Genomic DNA, 20928 nt, shown 5'->3' on the forward strand with positions numbered 1-20928 from the left:
ACAATACACTTAAAAACTGTCTGGTATCCAAAAATCATTAACTTCAATGCACTTCCAATGATGGCTGATGGATAAACTAGATATTTTGCTGCTGCTGTTCCTGTGATTAGTATATTTTATTGTTTCTATGTTTTATGACTTTTTTTAATGTTGTAAGCTGCCCTGATGAGAACTCAGGCCAAAAGTTGGAGGATAAATATTTTAAATAAATGGGGGTGGAGGGAATGCAGCGATCCTGAAAAAGCTGCAGTCTCTTTTGCAAGAAAAGGATTTAAAGCCTAAGGCATTTTTGCATCCAGAATCCTGTAACCGAAATTATACATAACAGAATGAAGGAAAACTGTTTGCAGGAGGCTTGTTGCCAAATCTTGCAATTTTATCGCAGGCTTCCCCAGACTGTAGATTCTTTCAAGGCGTAAAATCAAACAAAAAAGCATGCAATAAAACTGTGAGAAGAATCCCTTTCATGTTTAAAAAGCACATTTCCAGCCCCTGTGGCGGATGGAAAACTTGGCAAATGTCAATTTGACAGCAAAAAAACATCTAAAGGTTTTGATCCAAAAATAAATAAAGGAAGTACATCAAGAAACTTGTTTTCTTAAATTAAAATTTCATGACACAAAAACAATCTCGTGGGGCCTGGGAGAGGGGGGGGGGCTGTAAAGTTTCAAGGGCTTGCTGCTGGCAACTTTGCTTCTTTCCTGGGACCACTGGCGGCATAAATACAGGGGGGGGGGGCGATGATGTTGAAAGACTCACTGACCCAAGGTTACCTAGCAGGCTTCATGGGGGGGAGGGTATTTGTCTGGCAATCTGAGTCCATACTCACCACTACCATCACAGTGGGCCTCATGGTTACCTCAGGTGAGCATCACTCACCTGCTTCTTGTGCATCACTTTGGCATTGAGTGTATCACTGAAAACTGTTGGGAAATGTGGTGTCACCCAGCTGGCATGTGTTGGAGTACACAAGCTAATCTGGTTCACCGGATAAGCCTCCATAGCTCAAGTGGCAGAGCAGGGAATGAAACCCAGTTCTCCAGATTAGAGCGCACCTACTCCTAACCCCTACACCACGCTGGCTCCCACGCTGAAGATGGGGGTGCATAGAAGGGAGGGGCTGCCAAAAAGAACAGATGGAGGAAAACAGAAATCCTATTATATACTGATGGATTCTGAAAAAAGGGGTTTAACACCCCCCCCCCCCAGTGGACAACCAGTGTGGTATAGGAGGTGTAATACCAGAGTGTGAAGACCAAGGTTCAAATCCTATGGAAGCTCATTGTACGGGCCAGTCACTCCCATAGCCTGATTTACCTCACAGGTTTCTTGTTGTAGGGATACATGGAAGAGGAGAACGATGAGGAGGGAAACAGAGTATGAATACATCAGAATAAAATGGAACTGACTTCTGAGTAATTACTTATTTAATTGTCATCAATTTGACGTGTAATTTGTGGCTAAGCTTTCTACCTATGGCTAAAGGCACTTTCCTCTTTATTATTCCACATTTTCAATTTGTCGCTATTTATTTACTTCATTCATCCTCCATTTTATCCTCACAAAACCCCTGTGAGGTGGGTTAGGCTGAGAGTTTGCGACTGGCCCAAGGTCACCTAGCAACTTTCCGTGCAGTGAACCTGGGTATCCCCAGCTGCTAGTCCATCACTCTACCCATTACACCATGCGGGCTCTCCCAGCACTGAATACTGCAAAAATGGTTTACTGGAGCAAAACTCTGTTTGAGCCAGCTACACAAAGAGTTGGTGCTACTGTATTAATCTTCACTGCCCATTGAAAACAGTTGTAGACGCCAAAGAACAGATCACACACAATGCCCAGTTCATTCAGTACTTTAACAACCAGTGACTCTATAAATTCCCCCAAATGCACCTCAGCCCACATAACTCTCCATCCTTAAAAGAATCAAGGAAAACTCCATCATCAAGTACCTTTATGTTCAAAACAGCGCGTCATGCAGCACAGCTCCTAATCTAGCACAGCATCTAGTAGTTTCTTCCCCATATCAAGGGTGTTTCCTTCCTTCCTTCCATAAATTCTTAGTTTACATAACTCACAGCAATCACTCCTCCTCCCTATTAAGTATTAACCCCCAAATTATCCAGAAAACTGGTTACAGACATTCACGTTGTGTTCATTTATGTTTACTTATGTGTACTTTGTGAAAAATTTATTTTCCCTCAAGCATTTGGGGTTTATTCAGAATCAGGGACTTTCAATGGAAAGTCTAATGTTACAACGTATACATTGACCTGTCTAGCATTTTAAAACAGACCTGCCAGCGGATCCCACAGAAGGGAGTTCCACAGGTCTTGTTAGAGAAAAGTCCAGTTGTTCTGAACAGTGGGTTCAAACTGTGCAGGGTGGGATGTTTTGGGTCAGTGATACTTAAAAGCCATTCCATCGACCCAAGGAAAAAGGTAACTCCAGTGTGTGACTTCTGTTTATTAACTATCCCAGCAGCATCATAGAGGTCGACCCTAGACACACGCAAAGAATGTGGAGGGCCAGATGTACCCAAAAGGATACCATAAGAGGCCAGGTTAAATTCTAATCGCTAACCCAGATCAAAATGGAAACAGTCTGAACCCTGCTTAGGACCTGCAGCGTGCCAGCTGAAATATTACCTGGGCGGGGAATGGTCAACACAACACCAGGCAATTATGAGTCTCTTGCTTTGAAACCAAACTCCTATGGGGTCACCATACGTCAGTTGTGACTTGAGGTCACTTTCTACCACAGCCAGCTCTGGATTAACCATTAAGCAGTTTCAAGTAAAGAGGGCCCCATAGAGTTTTCCCCCTTTCATCTCTGCGAAGTATTGAAGCAGATTTGTTACATTAGATTAATTTTGAGGATATGAGCAAAGACTTTGCAATTAAAAAAATGCAGGAGAAAACTTTTTGTAGAATAAAGTTATAAGTAAGCAGCAGTAAACATTGCTTTGCATCTTTGATTCGTGTCAGTTAAAATGCTACGTATCTGCCAGACAAGAGAGCAATGAAAGAGCAGGTGTTTTCTTTCATACAAATAATGATATCGATACATTAGAATATATAGATATACTCACACACATACATATACATATAAATATATACATACCCACAACACACACACATGTATATAAACAGTTTATAATTGTTTTTATTTTGAATTACATATAGAGGATATGAGGCAATGAGGGTACCATAATCTTTTCATTGCTTAGGGCCTCTAAAGATTTTCAGCCAGCGTTGACCGTCGCTCTCTGCTGCACCCAGCTCTTGCAGTGCCAAATGGGCCCTTCGCTTGCCCACTGCTTTACCCCTGGCAAGGTGCCCTGACCAGGCTAGCCTCCAACAGCCCACCCGCTGAAATTGCAGTGGAGACAAAAAGTTTTCACCCCCCACCCTGCGGCCCACTGGGCCACCTCCCGTTATTTCTGCAGGTGATCACCAAGCTCAGCGCGTCCACCCAACCGCGTTGCACTTGGCAGTCCTCAGGGGTGACGGACGGGACAGCACCGATGCCGAAAGTCAACCACGGCGGGCTCCTCGTTGACACAAAACTCCAGCGAGCGAGAAGCAAATTTGGCCGCCGTTTCTCCACCCCGGGGCGAAGGAGGCCGGTGTCCGCCCCGCTCAACCTTCCGCGCGGCTCGCCCCTCGCGAGCTCCGGCCGCCCAGCCGACCCTGCCTTTGATGTCCCGCCGCTCCGTACACCTTGGAACGCCCCGGGCCCCGGTTACCTAGGCGACGTTGTCAGCAACCTTCCATCCTAGAGCCGGGGAACGTTCTGAGCCCGCCCCCTTCGGGCGGCCAACGCCAATGGCGCGGCATCCCCCGACCTGCTGCGGGTGACGTCATGGCCGGTGAGTTCTCCCTCCCTCCTTGCTGCTGCTGCTGCTGCTGGCTGAGCCCGCTGGTGGAGCGGCGGCGGCGGCGGCGGCGGCGGCAGGCAGTGCGGCGGGGCGGGAGGAGCGGCCGCCGGCCCAGCCCCTGCGCAGCATGGCTAAGCACCACCGCACTCCGGCACGCAGCCCGGAGCCCGTCATCGAGGTCAAGAGCAAGGTGAGGGCGCTCGGCCCGGGGGGCGGGAGGGGGGGCGGGGAGGGGGCACTAGCATTTTGCCGCTGCCCCTTCCCGTGCTGGTGGGGCGGGGGGAGCCGGACCTGGAGCAGCGTTTCCTGACCGGCAGGTGCCAGCCGGGTCCAGTTCCCTCCCTTTCGCCACCTCGGGCCCAGGTCCGCGCCGGCGGCTCCTTGCCCTGCTGGGGGCAGCCGCGATCTGCTTTGCAGCAGGTGCATCGGAGGATCGGCCGCTGTGGTCCCTCCCTGGCCGGGCTCGGCTCCGCGGGCTTGCAGCTTGCAATGCAGCCCGTCCTCCCCGCCCTTCCCGGTCTCATGTCCCGGGTGCCTGCTCAGCATCCAGTCCGGCCTAGCGGCTGGCAGACAAGCGATTGTTTATGCCTCTCCCTCCCCTCCCCGCTCAATCCCTCGCCTGCCAGAATAGGATTATGGCTCGGCTTGCGGAGGGAGCGCTGCCTTTGGGTGCGTGCTTTCTGGGTGAACCGGGAAGGCACCGACTCCCGCCCCCACCCCGCCGCTCCCTCCCGCAGGTTATGCAATGGTGCACCAGCCTGCAGCCGGTGGCGACTTTAGCGGCGGCGCCTGGGGAGACGATTCGTGGCCCCCTTCCGACACCGGGGAGAGGTCTCCTACCGCCCCAAGCGCAGCGGTGATGCTGGACAGTGATCCGGCGGTGCCTCGGGTTGCAGAGCGGTGGGAAGGCGCGCGGCTGCCTTGATTCATGACGATGAGCCGCTTGGCTTTGGGAACCTAATAACGGGATGGAGGGAAAACCCGTGCATGAGGAGGATGCGTGGCGCATTGGCCTAAACAGAAGTCCCGGGACTGCTTAAAAGGCGAACAAAACATATGCCGTATTTCCACCTCCCCAACAAGGAAAGGACATCCTCCATCACAGGAGAGACCCTGTTGGAATTCACTTGGGCCCTGCAAAGGGAGGCAACTTGTCTGTAAGGAACCAGAACGGGGTTTCATTCTGGAGCATCCCCGGCCCTAAATCCAGGCATAGGGGTTTTGTAATGGAAATCTGCCCTCCCGTAGCAGCCCTTAGGCTGAACTGGTCAGTGGGGCTGGAGAAACGACAGTGTCTTGAGATTTTGGGGACCTTTGTGGTCAAGCACTGGCCGCTGGATGACAGTAAAGCCCAGCACATTTTGTCTCCCCCCCCCCCACACACACAATATTTCCTTTTATGGAAAAATGTATCCACCTGCAACAGGAAATTACATTATTAGTAATGGATTTCTTTATAGTTTGCATGTATACATAGTAAACTTCTTGCTGCTCCTGAATGGGACTTTGCCATTTCAGGCTCCTCCAAATTAATAATTCTGGCATCTTTGCTAGTCAAACATTCAGGGCTTTTCTATACAGTTGCTTCCCATATGAACACACATGATGCAGCTTTATTTTATTTATAGCCCACTGTCAATCCAGGGAGGACCCAAAGTGGCTCACGTTGTTCTCCCCCCCAACAACAACCCTGTGAGTTAGACCAGGAAGAGAGTGTGTGACTGGCCCAGGGCCACCCAGCAAACCTCCATGGCAGACCAGGGACCGGAACCCAGATCTCCCACAACCCATTCAGACAGTGTAACCACAATGCTGTTCTGCTCTTAGTGCCTTCTACTGATTCAGTTAATCTAGCTCAGCCTTTCCCAGCCTGTGGTCCCCGACCCAACATTGGGTCACAAAGCCTGTGAAAGTGAGCCCCGAGCTTTTGCAGTTTTAGAGTGTTGTGGGTTTTCCAGGTTGTATGGCTGTGTTCCAGTAGCATTTTCTTCTGACGTTTCACCTGCATCTGTGGCTGGCATCTTCAGAGGATCCAATTGGCCATGCTGGCAGGGGCTAATGGGAATCATAGTCCATGAACGTCTGGGACACCAGAGTTGGACACCCCTGCTCTAGGTTGAAGCGAGTTAAACGGGGAAGGAAAGGGGCTCAGTGTATTCCGAGGCATTTTTCCCACCACCATGGGCCCCATCTTGAGGCAACTTGCTCTCTTAGTATGACCAGGAGCAAATCCTGCATGCTTTGTAGGCAGGTAAAGGGCCACACATTACTTAGTCGAGGTCCATCGTGTCAGCATTGCTGATCCCAGGGTTGTGACCACACAAGATGTAGCCTTACCTTATCAAACTTACGAAGAGAACTGCTGAATCATTATAACAACCCTGCACGTGTTTTGATTATGTAAACAAGACGTGATTGTAGGCTCGATATCTGCCTTTATTCTTTCTTGAGAGGCCCTGGCAGCTACTTTTGAGGTGACTCTTTGACTGCAGAAGGATTGTGAAATAAAGGGTGCGATCTCCTCTTGAGCCAAATCCTGGCGGCTATGTGTGCTCCTCTCAATTCTTCACTGGGAAGAGTGGAAAGTTTGCTGGACTCAGGAGGGATATGGGGGCAAGCTGATGGTTACTGCAAAGGGTTTTTCACTCTTTCCAGATAGTTGGCCTTGTTGAGAAAGGCTTTAGAGTTGACTGTGTTGGTACAATACCTAGCAGGATTGACAGACAGTAGTACAAGCTTTATTTCAGTACTTTGTTTTACTTCTCAATTTCTTTGGGTCTGGTGCTTGGCAACTGCAACACATATAAGCAGAGGCGTGGGGGGGGGGGAAATGGCACCCAGGGCAACACCTCACAACAAGCACCCTGTGAGGTAGGTGTGGCTGAGAGAGCTCAGAAGAACTGTGACTAGCTCAAGGTCACCCAGCTGGTGTGTGTGGGAGTGCACAGGCTAATAAGGACTGTGCAGAGGACTTAACACATCACTATCCTCTCTATAAACCACTGGGTTCTAAGAGTCATCTGATAACAACTACCCTGTGAGGTATAAGACTTGAGAAACATCTTGTTGAAAGAGGAGAGTGGAAGAATTTAAAGTATGTCAATTGTTGTCTAGTTTTATGGTATTGGCTGTTTTGAGGGGTTTGGGGCAGTGTATAAACACTGTCAATAAATATGTATAAGGTTATGGATTTAATTCCCAGTTGTTGGGTTTTAATGCACAAATTATGGTTGCCACTTGGACTACTAGTATGTGGAAGACCCAGGTTCGAATCCTCACTTGCACCGTGGAAGTTCACTGGATGAGCTTGAGCCAGTCACACTCTTTCAGTCCAACCTACCTTTCAGGGCTGTTGGGAGGACGAGATGGAGGAGAGAATGATGTAAACCACTTTGGATCTTCACTGGGGGGAAAGGTCAGGTGCAAATTAATTAAATAAATAATTTTCCCTTCGGGCTCGGAAAAAACCCTAAAAGCAAATCTGAAAATATTTCTCAAATTCCAAGTAGAATGCAACACCCCTGATGTCTCCAAGGGCTGTTTCGTGTGGCAGGCTGGACTACATTCTGTATGATCTGTTTCTCCTTGTTCATGACCCCTCTTTCTCCAGTTTGATGCTGAGTTCCGCCGTTTTGCCATGAAGCGCTCCAGCATAGGCGGCTTCCAGGAGTTCTACCAGCTGATTCAGACAGTCCACCAAATCCCTTCTGTGGATGTTCTCCTTGGGTATACGGATGTCCATGGAGATTTGCTGCCCATCAACAACGATGACAATTACCACAAGGCACTCTCGTCTGCCAATCCTCTGCTTCGGGTCATCATTCAGAAACGGGGTAAGGTGGTTTTGCCTTTTTCTCACGTGCGGATTTGTGTGCTCTCTGACTGGATCTCCCTGACTGACTTCCCAAGACCTCAAAAGCTGGATAGTATCAGAGACATAGCAGAGTTTACCCAGTTTTGCGTGTGTGGTAAAGTGCCAGCAAGTCGCAGCCAACTTATGGCAATGCAGCGGGGTTTTCAAGGCAATGGACTAACAGAGGTGGTTTGCCATTGTCTTCCATTGCATGGAGACCCTAATATTCCTTGGTGGTCTCCCATCTGGATACTAGCCAGTGCCAACAAGATCAAGCTAGCATGGGCCTCCAGATTAGGGTTGGCCCCAGTGTTAGAAGCACTCTATTGCGTGAAGTAATATTGCAAGAAGTACAGTGGAATCTCGGTTTTCATTGGTAATCCATCCAAAAAGAATCAATGAAAACTGAAACCGATGAAAACCGAGGCAAACTTTTTCATAGGAATCAATGTAAATCCAATTAATCCGTTCCAGGCACTCCAAAAAACATACCAAAAACACATTTTTAAATGAATAAACATATTGTTTAATGCTGAAAACAGTAACAAACAATAACACTAGGACCAGCTTCAGAGCCAGTGGACCAATGTCGCACCAGGAAGCTGTCCAAAGAGGTCTGTTTCTGACGCCTCTTTAAGATTTGTCTGAAATGGGGCATGACACTGTCATTAAACAAGTTGCAGACATGGCTTGCAACAGCTTTGTCCAGGTGACTTTTCTCCACAAACCCCTGCACCTTACTGCAAATCGATGAAAACTGAGACAAATTTTCCATTGAAAAAAATCGATGAAAACCAAAACCAATGAAAACCGAAGGCAATGAAAACCGAGGTTCCACTGTACGTGCAAAAATAAAACTTATATTTATCCAAGTACACTCAATTCACATCCATGTTGCAGTCGAAAGGAGAGAGAGAGAGAGAGAATCCTAATCTAAAGAATACTACCCCCTGTCACAAGAGGCCAGCTAACTCTGGCATCCCTTGTGTGGAAGTATGACAATATCACTGCTGCAGGAGAGACCTGTAGAAATATGTGTCTCCACAAAAAGCCATGTGGAGAGTGGTGTAGAATGAAGAGCGCAGGATGAGAGGGGGTGTCAGAGAGCAGCTCCCAGATTAAGACAAAGAGAAGCATCTATCATTGAAGAGATGACACTTATACACACGTAGAGCAACATAGCTCCCTATGTCCAAGCATGCAGAGTCACTTATTTCAACAAACAGGCTGTCTCTCCAGATGAAAGCTGGACTCAGCCAGCTGTGGCCAGCAGCAAACAGGCCACACAGTTGAAAAAGGTTGCTAGTAGATCCAGCGGATTGACCTGTGAGGTGTGGAAGGAATGGGATGCTCATAGGCTGTAAGCGCTGGTGGTTGCTTTCATGCTGACTCAACCTGGGCCGAAAAGTCTCCTTAATTCATGATGGCTCATTCCGCACATGCAGAATAATGCACTTTCAAACTGCTTTCAGTGCTCTTTGAAGCTGTGCGGAAAAGCAAAATCCACTTGCAAACAGTTGTGAAAGTGGTTTGAAAACGCATTATTTTGTGTGTGCGGAAGGGGCCGATGTTTGTGCAGCACATTCTTATAGGACTATCCTAAACATTTGGAAGCGTTGTGAGTAGGCTGACTGTGAAATAGGGGAAATGTGTCTTCACAAGAATGCCATCCCGGAGTCCTCTGTCCAGCCCTGGGAAGATGTTCTGTGTTGGAAATCATTGGTAGTGGGCAAAAGTGAGTCCTTCTGTATTTGGAGCTGTCTATGGGGGTAATGTGCCTCTGAAATCCATGGACATGTGCAACTGGAACACGTTTTGCTTTCTATTGCAATTAGTGCTGCTATTCTGTGTTGAGGCATCCCTTAAACTGGAGCAGTTTTTTCTTTTTAAACCAGAGAGATGTTTCCTCCCCTGAGAATTGCCTCTGCTTGCCAACCTGTAGGAACGGGTTTATTTCTGGACTTTAGAAGGCTATAATACTAATTATAACAGAAGTCCTTTTAATAGCCTATGAGAGTTAGCCAAGTTACAATTCTCTCTCCCTGTTTGTTTGGGGATTGGGGAGGGATCCAGAATCCACTGGTAATGGTAATGTGTGTGTGGGGGGTGTGGGGGGGGGGGAAGTGTCTAAAGACAGACATTTTCCCCAATAAGCAATCTTGTCGCCTCAAATGCTAGAAACAGTGCTGCCATGCTCAGAGTACAGTTAAAACAACAACAACAAACAACCATATGCCAAAAAAGTCACACTTTCCCCCCTCCCAAAAAAAGCCCTCTGCCAAAATCATAGTCATGCCATCCAAATAAAACTGCACATTAAATCTGTGGCATGAACATATTATACAACCAACTCTCAATCCTAGGATGTTGTATCCTGAAGTGTTTCTTTCAGAGAAAGAGGGGGAGTGGCAGAGAAAGGACGGATAAAGCATCTGGGGCAACGCTTCAAATGCCACTGAACTCCAGAGGGACTCTCTTGTTTTGCCCGCTGGAGATATTTTGTAAGCCCTTCTTATGACAGGTCTGATCTAGGGCCCGCTTTGAAGCCTTCAGCTTTCCTGCTCTTTCATAAACCAGGAGGGGCGATTCTAAGAAAAATGACTTGAGCGGCGAAGCGGAAAATAGCATTATTAGAGCAGTAAGGAGTTTGGTATTCATAGTAAGTACAGATGTTACAGCTTGAGGTGAAATAAATCTGCACTGTAGGGCAGTTGTCTTTTAACCCCAGGTGACAGTACTGGGCCCAGCAAGCTGCAGGCACATGGGCAGAGGCATAGCAAGGGGGGAAAGTGCCTGGTGCACTGGTGCATCCTCCACCCCACCCCAGAACGCCCCCACCCCCCAGAATCTATGGACCCCCTCCGATTGGGCCGTGGACTCATACATAGCTGCCTTTTGTCTCTGCTTGTTGGATCTACTCATACTGCACATGTGGGAAGAGTTCTGTGCCTCCTAGTTTTCCTCGTAGGCAAAACACATGAACAGATGGATAATAGAGTTACTATCTTGGGTTGGGAAATTCCTGGTAATCTGAGGCTGGAGCCTTGGAAGGCAGGATTTGGAAAGTGGAGGAATCTCAGCAGGACATAATCCCATATAGTCCACAGTGGCGTAGGAGGTTAAGAGCTCGTGTATCTAATCTGGAGGAACCGGGTTTGATTCCCAGCTCTGCCGCCTGAGCTGTGGAGGCTTATCTGGGGAATTCAGATTAGCCTGTACACTCCCACACACGCCAGCTGGGTGACCTTGGGCTAGTCACAGCTTCTTGGAGCTCTCTCAGCCCCACCTACCTCACAGGGTGTTTGTTGTGAGGGGGGAAGGGCAAGGAGATTGTCAGCCCCTTTGAGTCTCCTGCAGGAGAGAAAGGGGGGATATAAATCCAAACTCTTCTTCTTCTTCCAAAGCAGCCATTTACTCCAGGAGAACTGGTCTGGAGATCAATTGTAATTCTGGGAGACTTCCAGGCAGGGGTGTACCACCCAGGGGGACATATGAGGTCAAATGTCCCTGGGCTGCATCCATTTAGTCACGTGGGGGGGAGGAATCGTCCCCACAACCCTCCTCCTTCCCCCCGGGTCCATACACTGACTTCAAGACTTTGAGATGGCCTGGTGCAAAAAAATAATTGTTTGATTGTGGTGGGGAAGGGTGGCCACCCATGGTTTTGTTTTGTTTTTTGAAAACTCAGATTTTGCACCAGGCTACATTTTCCCTAGATACGCCTCTGCTCCCAGGTCCTGCCTGCACACTGGTAATCCTAGCTGGGCAGCTAGACAAAAATCCTTGGCCATAGAGAAAGTTCCTTTTTAGCACAAGTAGGTTTAGATACTCTGGCTCCTCCTCTTCCTGTTACAGAGCTGTGATGTCATGTGACTTTCTGCCATGTGCAGAGGCGTAGCTCCAAGGGGACAGGAGGTGTACGACACACAGGGGGCATGACAAGGGCGTTCGGGGGGGGGTGTTCTGGGGCGGGGCGGAGGATGCACCAGTGCACCGGGCACTTTTCCCCCTTGCTATGCCTCTGCCCATGTGCCTGCAGCTTGCTGGGCCCAGTACTGTCACCTGGGGTTAAAAGCAGGTAGTGGGTCTGGACCAGGGGTCTGCAACCTGCGGCTCTCCAGATGTTCAGGAACTACAATTCCCATCAGCCCCTGTCACCATGGTCTGGACCAGGGGTAGAGAACCTGCGGCTCTCCAGATGTTCAGGAACTACAATTCCCATCAGCCTCTGTCAGCATGGCCAATTGGCCATGCTGGTAGGGGCTGATGGGAATTGTAGTTCCTGAACATCTGGAGAGCCGCAGGTTCCCTACCCCTGGTCTGGACACTTTGAAGACCACTGCTGAGGGCCCTTAATGTGCTGGGACTAATATTTGGGGAATGAACGGGGAAATATTTTCTAGGATGTACCCCTTAGTTATGGCTAGAAGCTGGTGAGAGCTACTAAGAGCGAACTTGAAGTGTCAAAAGATAGCTATGCAGCCTACCTCTGCTCCCTTGTGTGTGATTCCAGATGTGGCCCACCTTAGTTACATGGGATATGTGGTGGGATTGCTGAGTATAGAACTGTTGCCTCTGTACAGAAATTTACTGGGAGGGTGGGGAGATTTCTACAGCGCTGGATGGTCTCATGGGACCAAAAATAGGGAGTGTTCCAATAAACAGTGTGATATTTTTAGATCAGAAGCCCCATCTGACAAGCTCCATAAAACAAGGTGTGTGGTACTTAGGCACATGGAAAAGCCTCTCCCTTCTGCTTTGGTAAGATCTTAATAGCAGGTAATACCACAGTTATATATTCCACACAGGGAGTCAGTCCATCAGTGCGGCATGCTCATAAACAGATCACGCACCTGGCCGGTTTCAGGAAGTTTCCTGTTTCATTTAAATCTGCCTTTCCTGTGGGCTAATCACAGGCTAATCACAGTTCTCTCTGAACTCTTTCAGCCCCACCTGCCCCACAAGGTGTCTGTTGTGGGGAGAGGAAAGGGTGTAGTTTGTAAGCCACTTTGAAGCTCCTTACAGGAGATAAAAGAGGGTGGCGTAGTGGTTAAGTGCTTGCACTGCCACTCACACGGTCAGGAGTTCGAGCCCCCTGTGGGTCAGATATCCTGGCAGCTGGCTCATATGGTCCAACTCAGCCATCCATCCATTCCATTAGTCATTAAAATAGCTCTCATAGCTAGAGGCATAAAGAATGAGAAGAAAGCAATGGCAAACTACCCCACAAAAGAGGCTTGCCTATGAAATCACTGCTTGCAGTGGTACCCCAGGGTCGAACACGACTAAAGGGGAAACTTTACCTTTTATAAATCTAAACTCTTCTGATGGTGATGATGACCTTTGTGTTGAAGTGCGCATTTGAGCCTGCATCTTTCCCTAGTCCAAGTCCAAACGCACAACCCAGTGGGTCAGTAAAAGGGTACTGGTATTGTTGTTGTGGACTTTTTCTTTGCCGGGGTGCAGGGGCAAGAGGGCTAAATGGGTCCTGCTCCCCCAGGAACATTTTGTGTGCGTTCCATACTGGGCGGCATCATTGTCTGCTGGAGTTTCCTGTGTCTTTTTTTATGAACGCTCGGATGCTTCCTGCTATTTATGACAGCCCGGCCAGTTATTAAAAGCTCCAGCCTGGCTGGCCGGAATGTTATGACTCAGCAAGCCTGGCCTCTTTAAGTCCACCTGCCTGCAGTGAACATCTCTGGCCTCTGTGGAGGACTGGAGGAATGATTAGTCCTGGAAATGCAATGAAAGGCCCCTGGTATAGATACTTCTAGCCTGCTTGGTGGTCCAGAAGAGCCAGTGTGGTATAGTGGTTAAGAGAAAGTGGATTCTAATCTGGAGAACCGGGTTTGATTCTCCACTCCTCCACCTGAGTGGCAGAGGCTTATCTGGTGAACCAGATGTGTTTCCGCACTCCTGCATTCCTGCTGGGTGACCTTGGGCTAGTCACAGTTCTTCGGAACTCTTTCAGCCTCACCTACCTCACAAGGTCCCTGTGAGTAGTCCAAGGTCACCCAGGAGTGCAGAAACACATCTGGTTCACCAGATAAGCCTCTGCCACTCAGGGGGAGGAGTGGGGAATGAAACCTGGTTCTCCAGATTAGAATCCACCTGTTCTTAACCACTACACCATGCTGGCTCTCAAATTCCAGCCTACCCTTCATCTTTAATTGCATAGTTACCAAGGGCACTAGAGTCAGTTTGGTTTAATGGTTCGAGCAAGGGTGGCCAACCTATGGTCCTCCAGATGCACATGGACTACAGTTCCCATCAGCCCCTGCCAACCTGACCAATTGGCCATGCTGGCAGGGGCTGGTGGGAATTGTAGTCCATGAACATCTGGAGCACCATAGGTTGGCCACCCCTAGGTTAGAATGTTGGACTAGGACCTGAGAGACGGAGGTTCAAATTGCTGCGTGTTCAACGGGCCAAACACTCTCAGTCTAATCTACCTTACAGGGTTCTTGTGAAAGCAGAATGGAGGAGAGAAGGACAACGTAAGCAGTGTTAAATTCCCCTTGGCGAGAGGTGGAATGCAAATAAATCCAATAAGTGCCCAACCATTAATCTTAAATGAGCCCAACTAATTTTTATAACTCCTTCTTGGCCTGTTTGTTTCATTTATGTATGTAGTCATTTTAATCACTCAGCCTATTCTGGAATAATCAACAGGCCATTCTGGATCTGCATGCGCCCAATTAAATCGCCACATGTAAAATCAGAAACAGAACAAAGCCTTATTTGTTTCCCCCTTTTGGACGAATTGGCAGACAGGAGGGTTGAGTCAAGGGGCAGATTCTATCTCGGTGATTTTTGCTTCGGAGCTGCTTGTGCCTGATGAAATCCAAAGTGTGGGAACATTGTGGGGGCAGACAGGATGTGCTCTGGGCACGGCCCCTCTGTATCCGAGAGGTGCGTACGGACAGATTCTGGCTTTCGCTGCTCGGACACCAGACCCTGCCCTTTGAGTTCTGAGCTGGCAGCTGCAGGGTTAACTATGCAAAGTATGGCTCAAATGTGCGATTAAAACTGAATTATTCATTCTCTAATCCCAGCCTGGCACACATGGAGCAATCCCAGAGGAGGCTCGGTCCCTCGGGGCCGGAAGGCAACACACATCCCAGCCTGGTGGCAGGAAAAGGGTGAGAAAACAGAGGTGGCCCTCTCAAGGACAGAGGGACCATTTGCATCTTTTGTTGCCCCAAAGCAGTGCGCAGACCTGGTGCGGAGCTGTCTGTTGCTTCAGATAGTCGCAGGCATATTTGGCCTTGTGCGAAGCAGCAAGAGTTTAGGATCCCACAAATATAGTTGCCAGGTGACTGGTGGTGGCCAGGAATTGGATCCAGAAATTGAATCCAAGTTCCAGGATATTCCACAACGAGCGTGACATGTTTTTACAAAGATGGAATATGCTGCCACAGGAGGTGGTGATGGCCACTAACCTGGATAGCTTTAAAAAGGGCTTGGGCAGATTTATGGAGGAGAAGTCTATCTATGGCTACCAATCTTGATCCTCCTTGATCTGAGACTGCAAATTCCTTAGCAGACCAGGTGCTCGGGAGCAGCAGCAGCAGCAGAAGGCCATTGCTTTCACATCCTGCATGTGAGCTCCCAAAGGCACCTGGGTGGGCCACTGCGAGTAGCAGAGTGCTGGACTAGATGGACTCTGGTCTGATCCAGCAGGCTCTTTCTTATGTTCTTATATTCTTATGCTGACAATAGTGCTTGGGGGCAGTGGGTGGGGCGAAATAGTGTCCCGCCTCCTCTCGGGTTGGATCACAAACATCTGGATTGCTGCCAGTCAGCAAGGCACAGAAGGAAAAAAATACTTGAGGGTTAATGGGGCGTAGTGCTTAGAATGTAAGATTATGATCTGGGAGGGCCAGGTTTGAATCCCAACTCTGCCACAAAAGCTTCCTGGTGGCCTTGGGCCAATCACACACACTCAGCCTGACCTACCCCGCCAGATTGTTGTGAAGATGAAATAGAGAATAGGGGTGAATGCTGGAAGTTTCTTTCAGTCCCCAAGGGGAGAAAAATAGAGGATTAATGAAGTAAATTCATTTAGTCTCTGTGGAGCAGTAACCAGCAAACCAGACTTCATGGGTGCTAGAAAGCGTGGTTAGTCCTGCAAGCCCTACCAAGATTTGTGGACCTCTGGCAGTTTCCTAACAAGACCAAACGTTTCCCCCTTTCCATTCCTTTTTTCTTCATGACCACTTGCTCCAAAAGCCACAAGAAGGGCACTATTTATGTACCGCTTGACAAACTGAATGTGCTCTGTCAATTTACATAACATGCACCAATGGCTCCCAGCCCAGTGCTGTTATTGGCTGTGGAATTTTAAAGATGCTACAATGTGCCACCCCCCACCCCCCGCCAGCAAGCCATTTTTCATGTTCGGATAGTGTACGCTTCAAGCAGTTGTGCTGCCATTTGCATCCTCTCGCTTCCCTAATGCTGAAACATCCAGCATTTCCAAATTTCAAGGCCAACAAAGCAGCTCCCAAGACAACCAGACAGACAGGCTGGCAAAACACTGAACTGAAAGACAAGCTTCAGGGCAAGAGACAAATTCTGTGCCTGGCAACTGCTTCCGCAGAAACTGGCAGTGAGAAAACAGGTACCCCCGCCCTGCAGCTCTGCCAGTTTAAGGATGTATATTTAGGCTAAGTGTCTGGAGGAACTGCATAGCAAGAAGGGGTGTGTGTGTGAAGTGCTGTCAAGGTGATTCCGTAGGATTTTCAAGGCCAGAGATGAACAGAGATGGTTTGCTGCTGTCTGCCTGCTGTCTGCAGGACTTCCTTGGCGAACTTCCATCCAGGGCTAGTCCTGCTTAGTATAGAATCATAGAGTTAGAAGAGACCCCCAAGGGCCATCAAGTCCAACCCCCTTCAATGCAGGAACACATAATCAAACCACCCCTGTCAGATGGCCATCCAGCCTCTCCTTAAAAGCCTCCAAAGAAGGAGACTCCACCACTCTCCGAGGTAGAAGAAGAAGAAGAAGAAGAGTTTGGATTTTTATCCCCCCTTTCTCTCCTGCAGGAGACTCAAAGGGGCTGACAATCTCCTTGCCCTTCCCCCCTCACAACAAACACCCTGTGAGGTAGGTGGGGCTGAGAGAGCTCCAAGAAGCTGTGACTAGCCCAAGGTCACCCAGCTGGCGTGTGTGGGAGTGTACAGGCTAATCTGAATTCCCCAGATAAGCCTCCACAGCTCAGGCGGCAGAGCTGGGAATCAAACCTGGTTCCTCCAGATTAGATACACGAGCTCTTAACCACCTGCGTCACTGCTGCTCCTGTGCCTTCCACTGTCGAACAGCCCTTACTGTCAGGAAGTTTTTCCTGATGTTTAGGTGGAATCTCTTTTCCTTCACCTTGAACCCATTAGCGGCATAGGAGGTTAAGAGCTCGTGTATCTAATCTGGAGGAACCGGGTTTGATTCCCAGCTCTGCCGCCTGAGCTGTGGAGGCTTATCTGGGGAATTCAGATTAGCCTGTGCACTCCCACACATGCCAGCTGGGTGACCTTGGGCTAGTCACAGCTTCTCGGAGCTCTTTCAGCCCCACCTACCTCACAGGGTGTTTGTTGTGAGGGGGGAAGGGCAAGGAGATTGTCAGCCCCTTTGAGTCTCCTGCAGGAGAGACAGGGGGGATATAAATCCAAACTCTTCTTCTTCTTCTGGTCCTAGTCTCTGGAGCCGCAGAAAACAAGCTTGCTCCCTCACCGACACGACATCCCTTCAAATCTCTAAACATGGCTGTCATGTCCCCTCTTAACCTTCTCTTCACCAAACTAAACACACCCAGCACAGTAGCCAATATCTGATACGATTGAGCTAGCCTGGTCTGTCCAGGTCAGAGCCAGGAAGCGGTGATTATACGGAAAGCCAGCAAATCTGATATCAAAGAGGCAGGACTGATGGATATTGACTGTAATGGGGGAAGGGTTGAGTTTGAGCTGCACGGTACCTGTCCATTTGACCCATGCATGCTTTCCTACTTCCTTACAGCAGAAGCTGACACCAGCGTCTTTGCCTCCAACTCGCTGCAGCGGAAGAAAAAGGGACTCCTGCGGCCCGTGCACCAGCGTGCCAAGCAACACCTGCTGATCGGGATGCCGCAGGATTTCCGCCAGATCTCCTCCATTATCGACGTGGACATTCTGCCCGAGACGCATCGGCGGGTGCGGCTCCACAAGCATGGGTCGAACAAGCCCCTGGGCTTCTACATCCGGGACGGGGTCAGCGTGCGCGTGGCCCCCCACGGGGTCGAGAAGGTGCCTGGGATCTTCATCTCACGCCTGGTCAAGGGGGGCTTGGCCGAGAGCACCGGGCTGCTGGCCGTGAATGACGAGATCTTGGAGGTTAATGGCATCGACGTGGCAGGCAAGTCCCTGGACCAGGTCACGGACATGATGGTGGCCAACAGCCACAACCTCATCATCACGGTCAAGCCGGCCAACCAGCGCAACAACGTGATCCGCAGCAGCAAGGCTTCAGGCAGCTCCGGCGTGTCCACGGACAGCACCCCCAGTCAGCAGACGCCCAGCCCGGCTTCCCAGTACCTGAGCAACTGCAGCACGGCCGAGGGGGAGAGCGACGAAGAAGGCGACCTGGTGATCGAGAGCGATTTGCCCACCGGTTGTCCCAACGGCGGCCTCCTCGAGAGTCTTCAACACAGTCTCTCTCTGTATAGCTCTCAGGGCTCACTGCCTTCACTGAACAGTCACAGCGGCAGCGGCAGCCCGATCCGGGGCAGCCGAGCAGGCAGCCTCCGGGAAGATGGTACAGTCATCACGCTATAGCCACGGACACATCTCCTTTTCGTGCCCCGTATCGCAGCATTTCCAAGGTCAGTTTGGTGACCGCCTTATTCCTGGCCAACAGGACTGGCGTCTGGGGCACGGGCAGGGCTTCTCCATCCGGATTCCAAGTCACTACCCAGTCCTTTTATCTCTCTGACCTTTCCACGCGCACTGCCTCGTGAGTACAACGGGTGCTGTCGCCAGCTGCCGTTGCAAAGATGGCAGCCGGGATCGGAGCAATAGGGGTGGGCGGGAACAATCCACTTCCTCCAAATCCGCTTCCTTGTCCCCATCGAACCAAAGTTATGGGGTTTTTTTATCACCTTCTTCCCTCCCTTCGGCCCCTGCCTGCGCTCCAGGTGGAAAGACGGGGCTGCCTCTCACAGACTCAGACAATTCCTGCCCCTCCTCCTTCCATGAAGTGTTTCTTTTTAGTTGTTTGTTTTTATGATGACATGCATCACAGATTAATATATTGCAGCGGACTATTAAACTTTTTTTTTAAAGAAATGCGCGCTCAAGTGGTTTTTACACACGTGTTGCAGGCTGAGGGATATGTCCAGGGGAAAATCACTTTGGCGAGGCAGTTTGTTGACCTGGATGTGGCGTAGGGCCAGCCCAGAGGGAAAATGGGACCGTCCCAGTCAATTGACATATGCAGTGAGGCATGCTGGCTTACCTTTGCCTCTGAATGACCTAAACAAGTTGGTCTTGTCTTTCAAACGATATCCTGATTTGACCTGCAGGCCTAGGAAAATTAGTTCCTGGTGTTTTCCTTACTCTGAGAGCAAGAGAGAAATCAAGCAGCTGCTACGTTTGAGTATCTTTTTCATCACCTATATGTACACCTCAGGAAGAGTTCTCAGGGTGCACTGCTAAAAACAGCTGGATAAAATGTTTGTGGAAGAAGTGTGCTGCTCCTGAGGAGAACAGACAAATTGAAGTTACTTCCCCTCCTCCCAACAACTGAGCACCAGAGGGTCATACTGTTTATTTACCTCATTTATACCCTTTTCCCCAAAGTGGAAGTCCAAAGTTCTTCTTTTCTCCTCCATTTTATCCTCACAAGATCCTAGGAGGTAGGTTAGGCTGAGAGCCTGTGATGTAACCAGGGCCATGCAGAGAGCTTCCACGGCAGGATGAGAATTTGAACCTGGGTCTCCGATAGTCCTAGGCCCGTAGTGGCGAACCTTTGGCACTCCAGATGTTATAGACTACAATTCCCATCAGCCCTTGCCAGCATTGCCAATTGGCCATGCTGGCAGGGGCTGATGGGAATTGTAGTCCATAACATCTGGAGTGCCAAAGGTTCGCCACCACTGTCCTAGGCCAACACTGAAACTACCATGCCACACTAGCTCTCTGCACTGATTTAGACTGTGCATTTTGAAAGCCTTGTTCTTGGATTGCGGTCCCTGTCTGGTAAAATATCTATGAAAGACTTGGAAGCTTACACACACGTTAAGAAAAAATTACCCAAAGCACATCAAGGTATCAAAATACCTTGCCAGCATGGTGTAGTGGTTAAGCGCAGGTGGATTCTAATCTGGAGAACCGGGTTCGATTCCCCACTCCTCCACCTGACTGGCAGAGGCTTATCTGGTGAACTAGATGTGTTTCCGCACTCCTCCATTCCTGCTGGGTGACCTTGGGCAAGTCACAGTTCTTCGGAACTCTCTCAGCCCCATCTACCTCACAAGGTGTCTGTTGTGGGGAGAGGAGGGGAAAGCTTGTAAGCCACCTTGAGTCTCCTTACAGGAGAGAAAGGTGGGGTATAAATCCAAACTCTTCTTCTCTTCTAAATCCAAAATGAACATGGGTTTGGTGGCCAAGGGAGGGGGGAATGTCACTGTGGTTTGACCTGTGGTGGGCTAGCGGGTGGATATCTTCTTTACAGCTGACCATTTGATCCCTTATTGTCTCCACACTGTATGCCAAGTTCCTATTCTTTAGCAAGGGAAAGGTGTATGGAAAGAGCTTATTCTACCTTCACGGACAATGAAGACAAATGAAATCTGCACTGGGAGGCAAAGTCTGTGGATGATGCAAATGTTATGCTAATTTTAAATTCTCCTAGGAGGTGTCTGTGTATAGCTTAAAGATGCTAGCTACCTGCTGGCAGGAAGAGGGAAGGAAGAATTGCATCATGGGTTAAAGGGGGGGGCATTTCACACTGGTGTCTGTGGCTTTTCTGGTTTGATCTGGCCTTACTGGGTTGGTTCTTGACTGGGGTTTCCCCCCCTGCCTGCCAGTTTCAAGAAACAACACAAGCATCTGTTCTTTCCTGCAAAAAAGCATCTGTGAAAAGGGAGAAAAAAATCTCTAGTAAGCCACGATCGCAGCATGTTGCTACAGCAGCTCTTCCATATCAAGCTCATTTGCACCCA

At 49.3% G+C, this 20928-nt stretch overlaps 1 protein-coding gene across 3 annotated transcripts; it reads left to right on the forward strand.

Annotated features, from left to right (window-relative positions):
* The first annotated feature begins 3916 nt into the window (after positions 1-3916).
* Positions 3917-19045, forward strand: PARD6A (par-6 family cell polarity regulator alpha). Of its 3 annotated transcripts, XM_048515200.1 has the most exons (4): positions 3917-4070; positions 7491-7713; positions 14789-14875; positions 17751-19045. In XM_048515200.1, exons 1-4 carry the CDS (start codon positions 4008-4010, stop codon positions 18539-18541), a joined length of 1164 nt encoding a protein of 387 aa, XP_048371157.1. In that variant the 5' UTR covers positions 3917-4007; the 3' UTR covers positions 18542-19045. The 3 variants fall into 3 exon arrangements, with proteins under 3 accessions (XP_048371157.1, XP_048371158.1, XP_048371159.1); XM_048515201.1 differs by lacking the exon at positions 14789-14875 and having other exon boundaries at positions 17748-19045; XM_048515202.1 differs by lacking the exon at positions 14789-14875.
* Positions 19046-20928: the final 1883 nt, after the last annotated feature.

This window comes from Sphaerodactylus townsendi, linkage group LG14 (assembly GCF_021028975.2).
Source record: "Sphaerodactylus townsendi isolate TG3544 linkage group LG14, MPM_Stown_v2.3, whole genome shotgun sequence".
Lineage (NCBI taxonomy): Eukaryota > Metazoa > Chordata > Lepidosauria > Squamata > Sphaerodactylidae > Sphaerodactylus > Sphaerodactylus townsendi.

Bases quoted from the DNA above. Each gene is read 5' to 3' on its own strand.
- PARD6A (XM_048515200.1), top strand. From the start codon at position 4,008: ATGGCTAAGCACCACCGCACTCCGGCACGCAGCCCGGAGCCCGTCATC. The intron at 4,071-7,490 runs GTGAGGGCGCTC...CTCTTTCTCCAG, and splicing joins TCATCGAGGTCAAGAGCAAG to TTTGATGCTGAGTTCCGCCG. The intron at 14,876-17,750 runs GTGAGAAAACAG...TCCTTACAGCAG, and splicing joins AGCCTGGTGGCAGGAAAAGG to AAGCTGACACCAGCGTCTTT.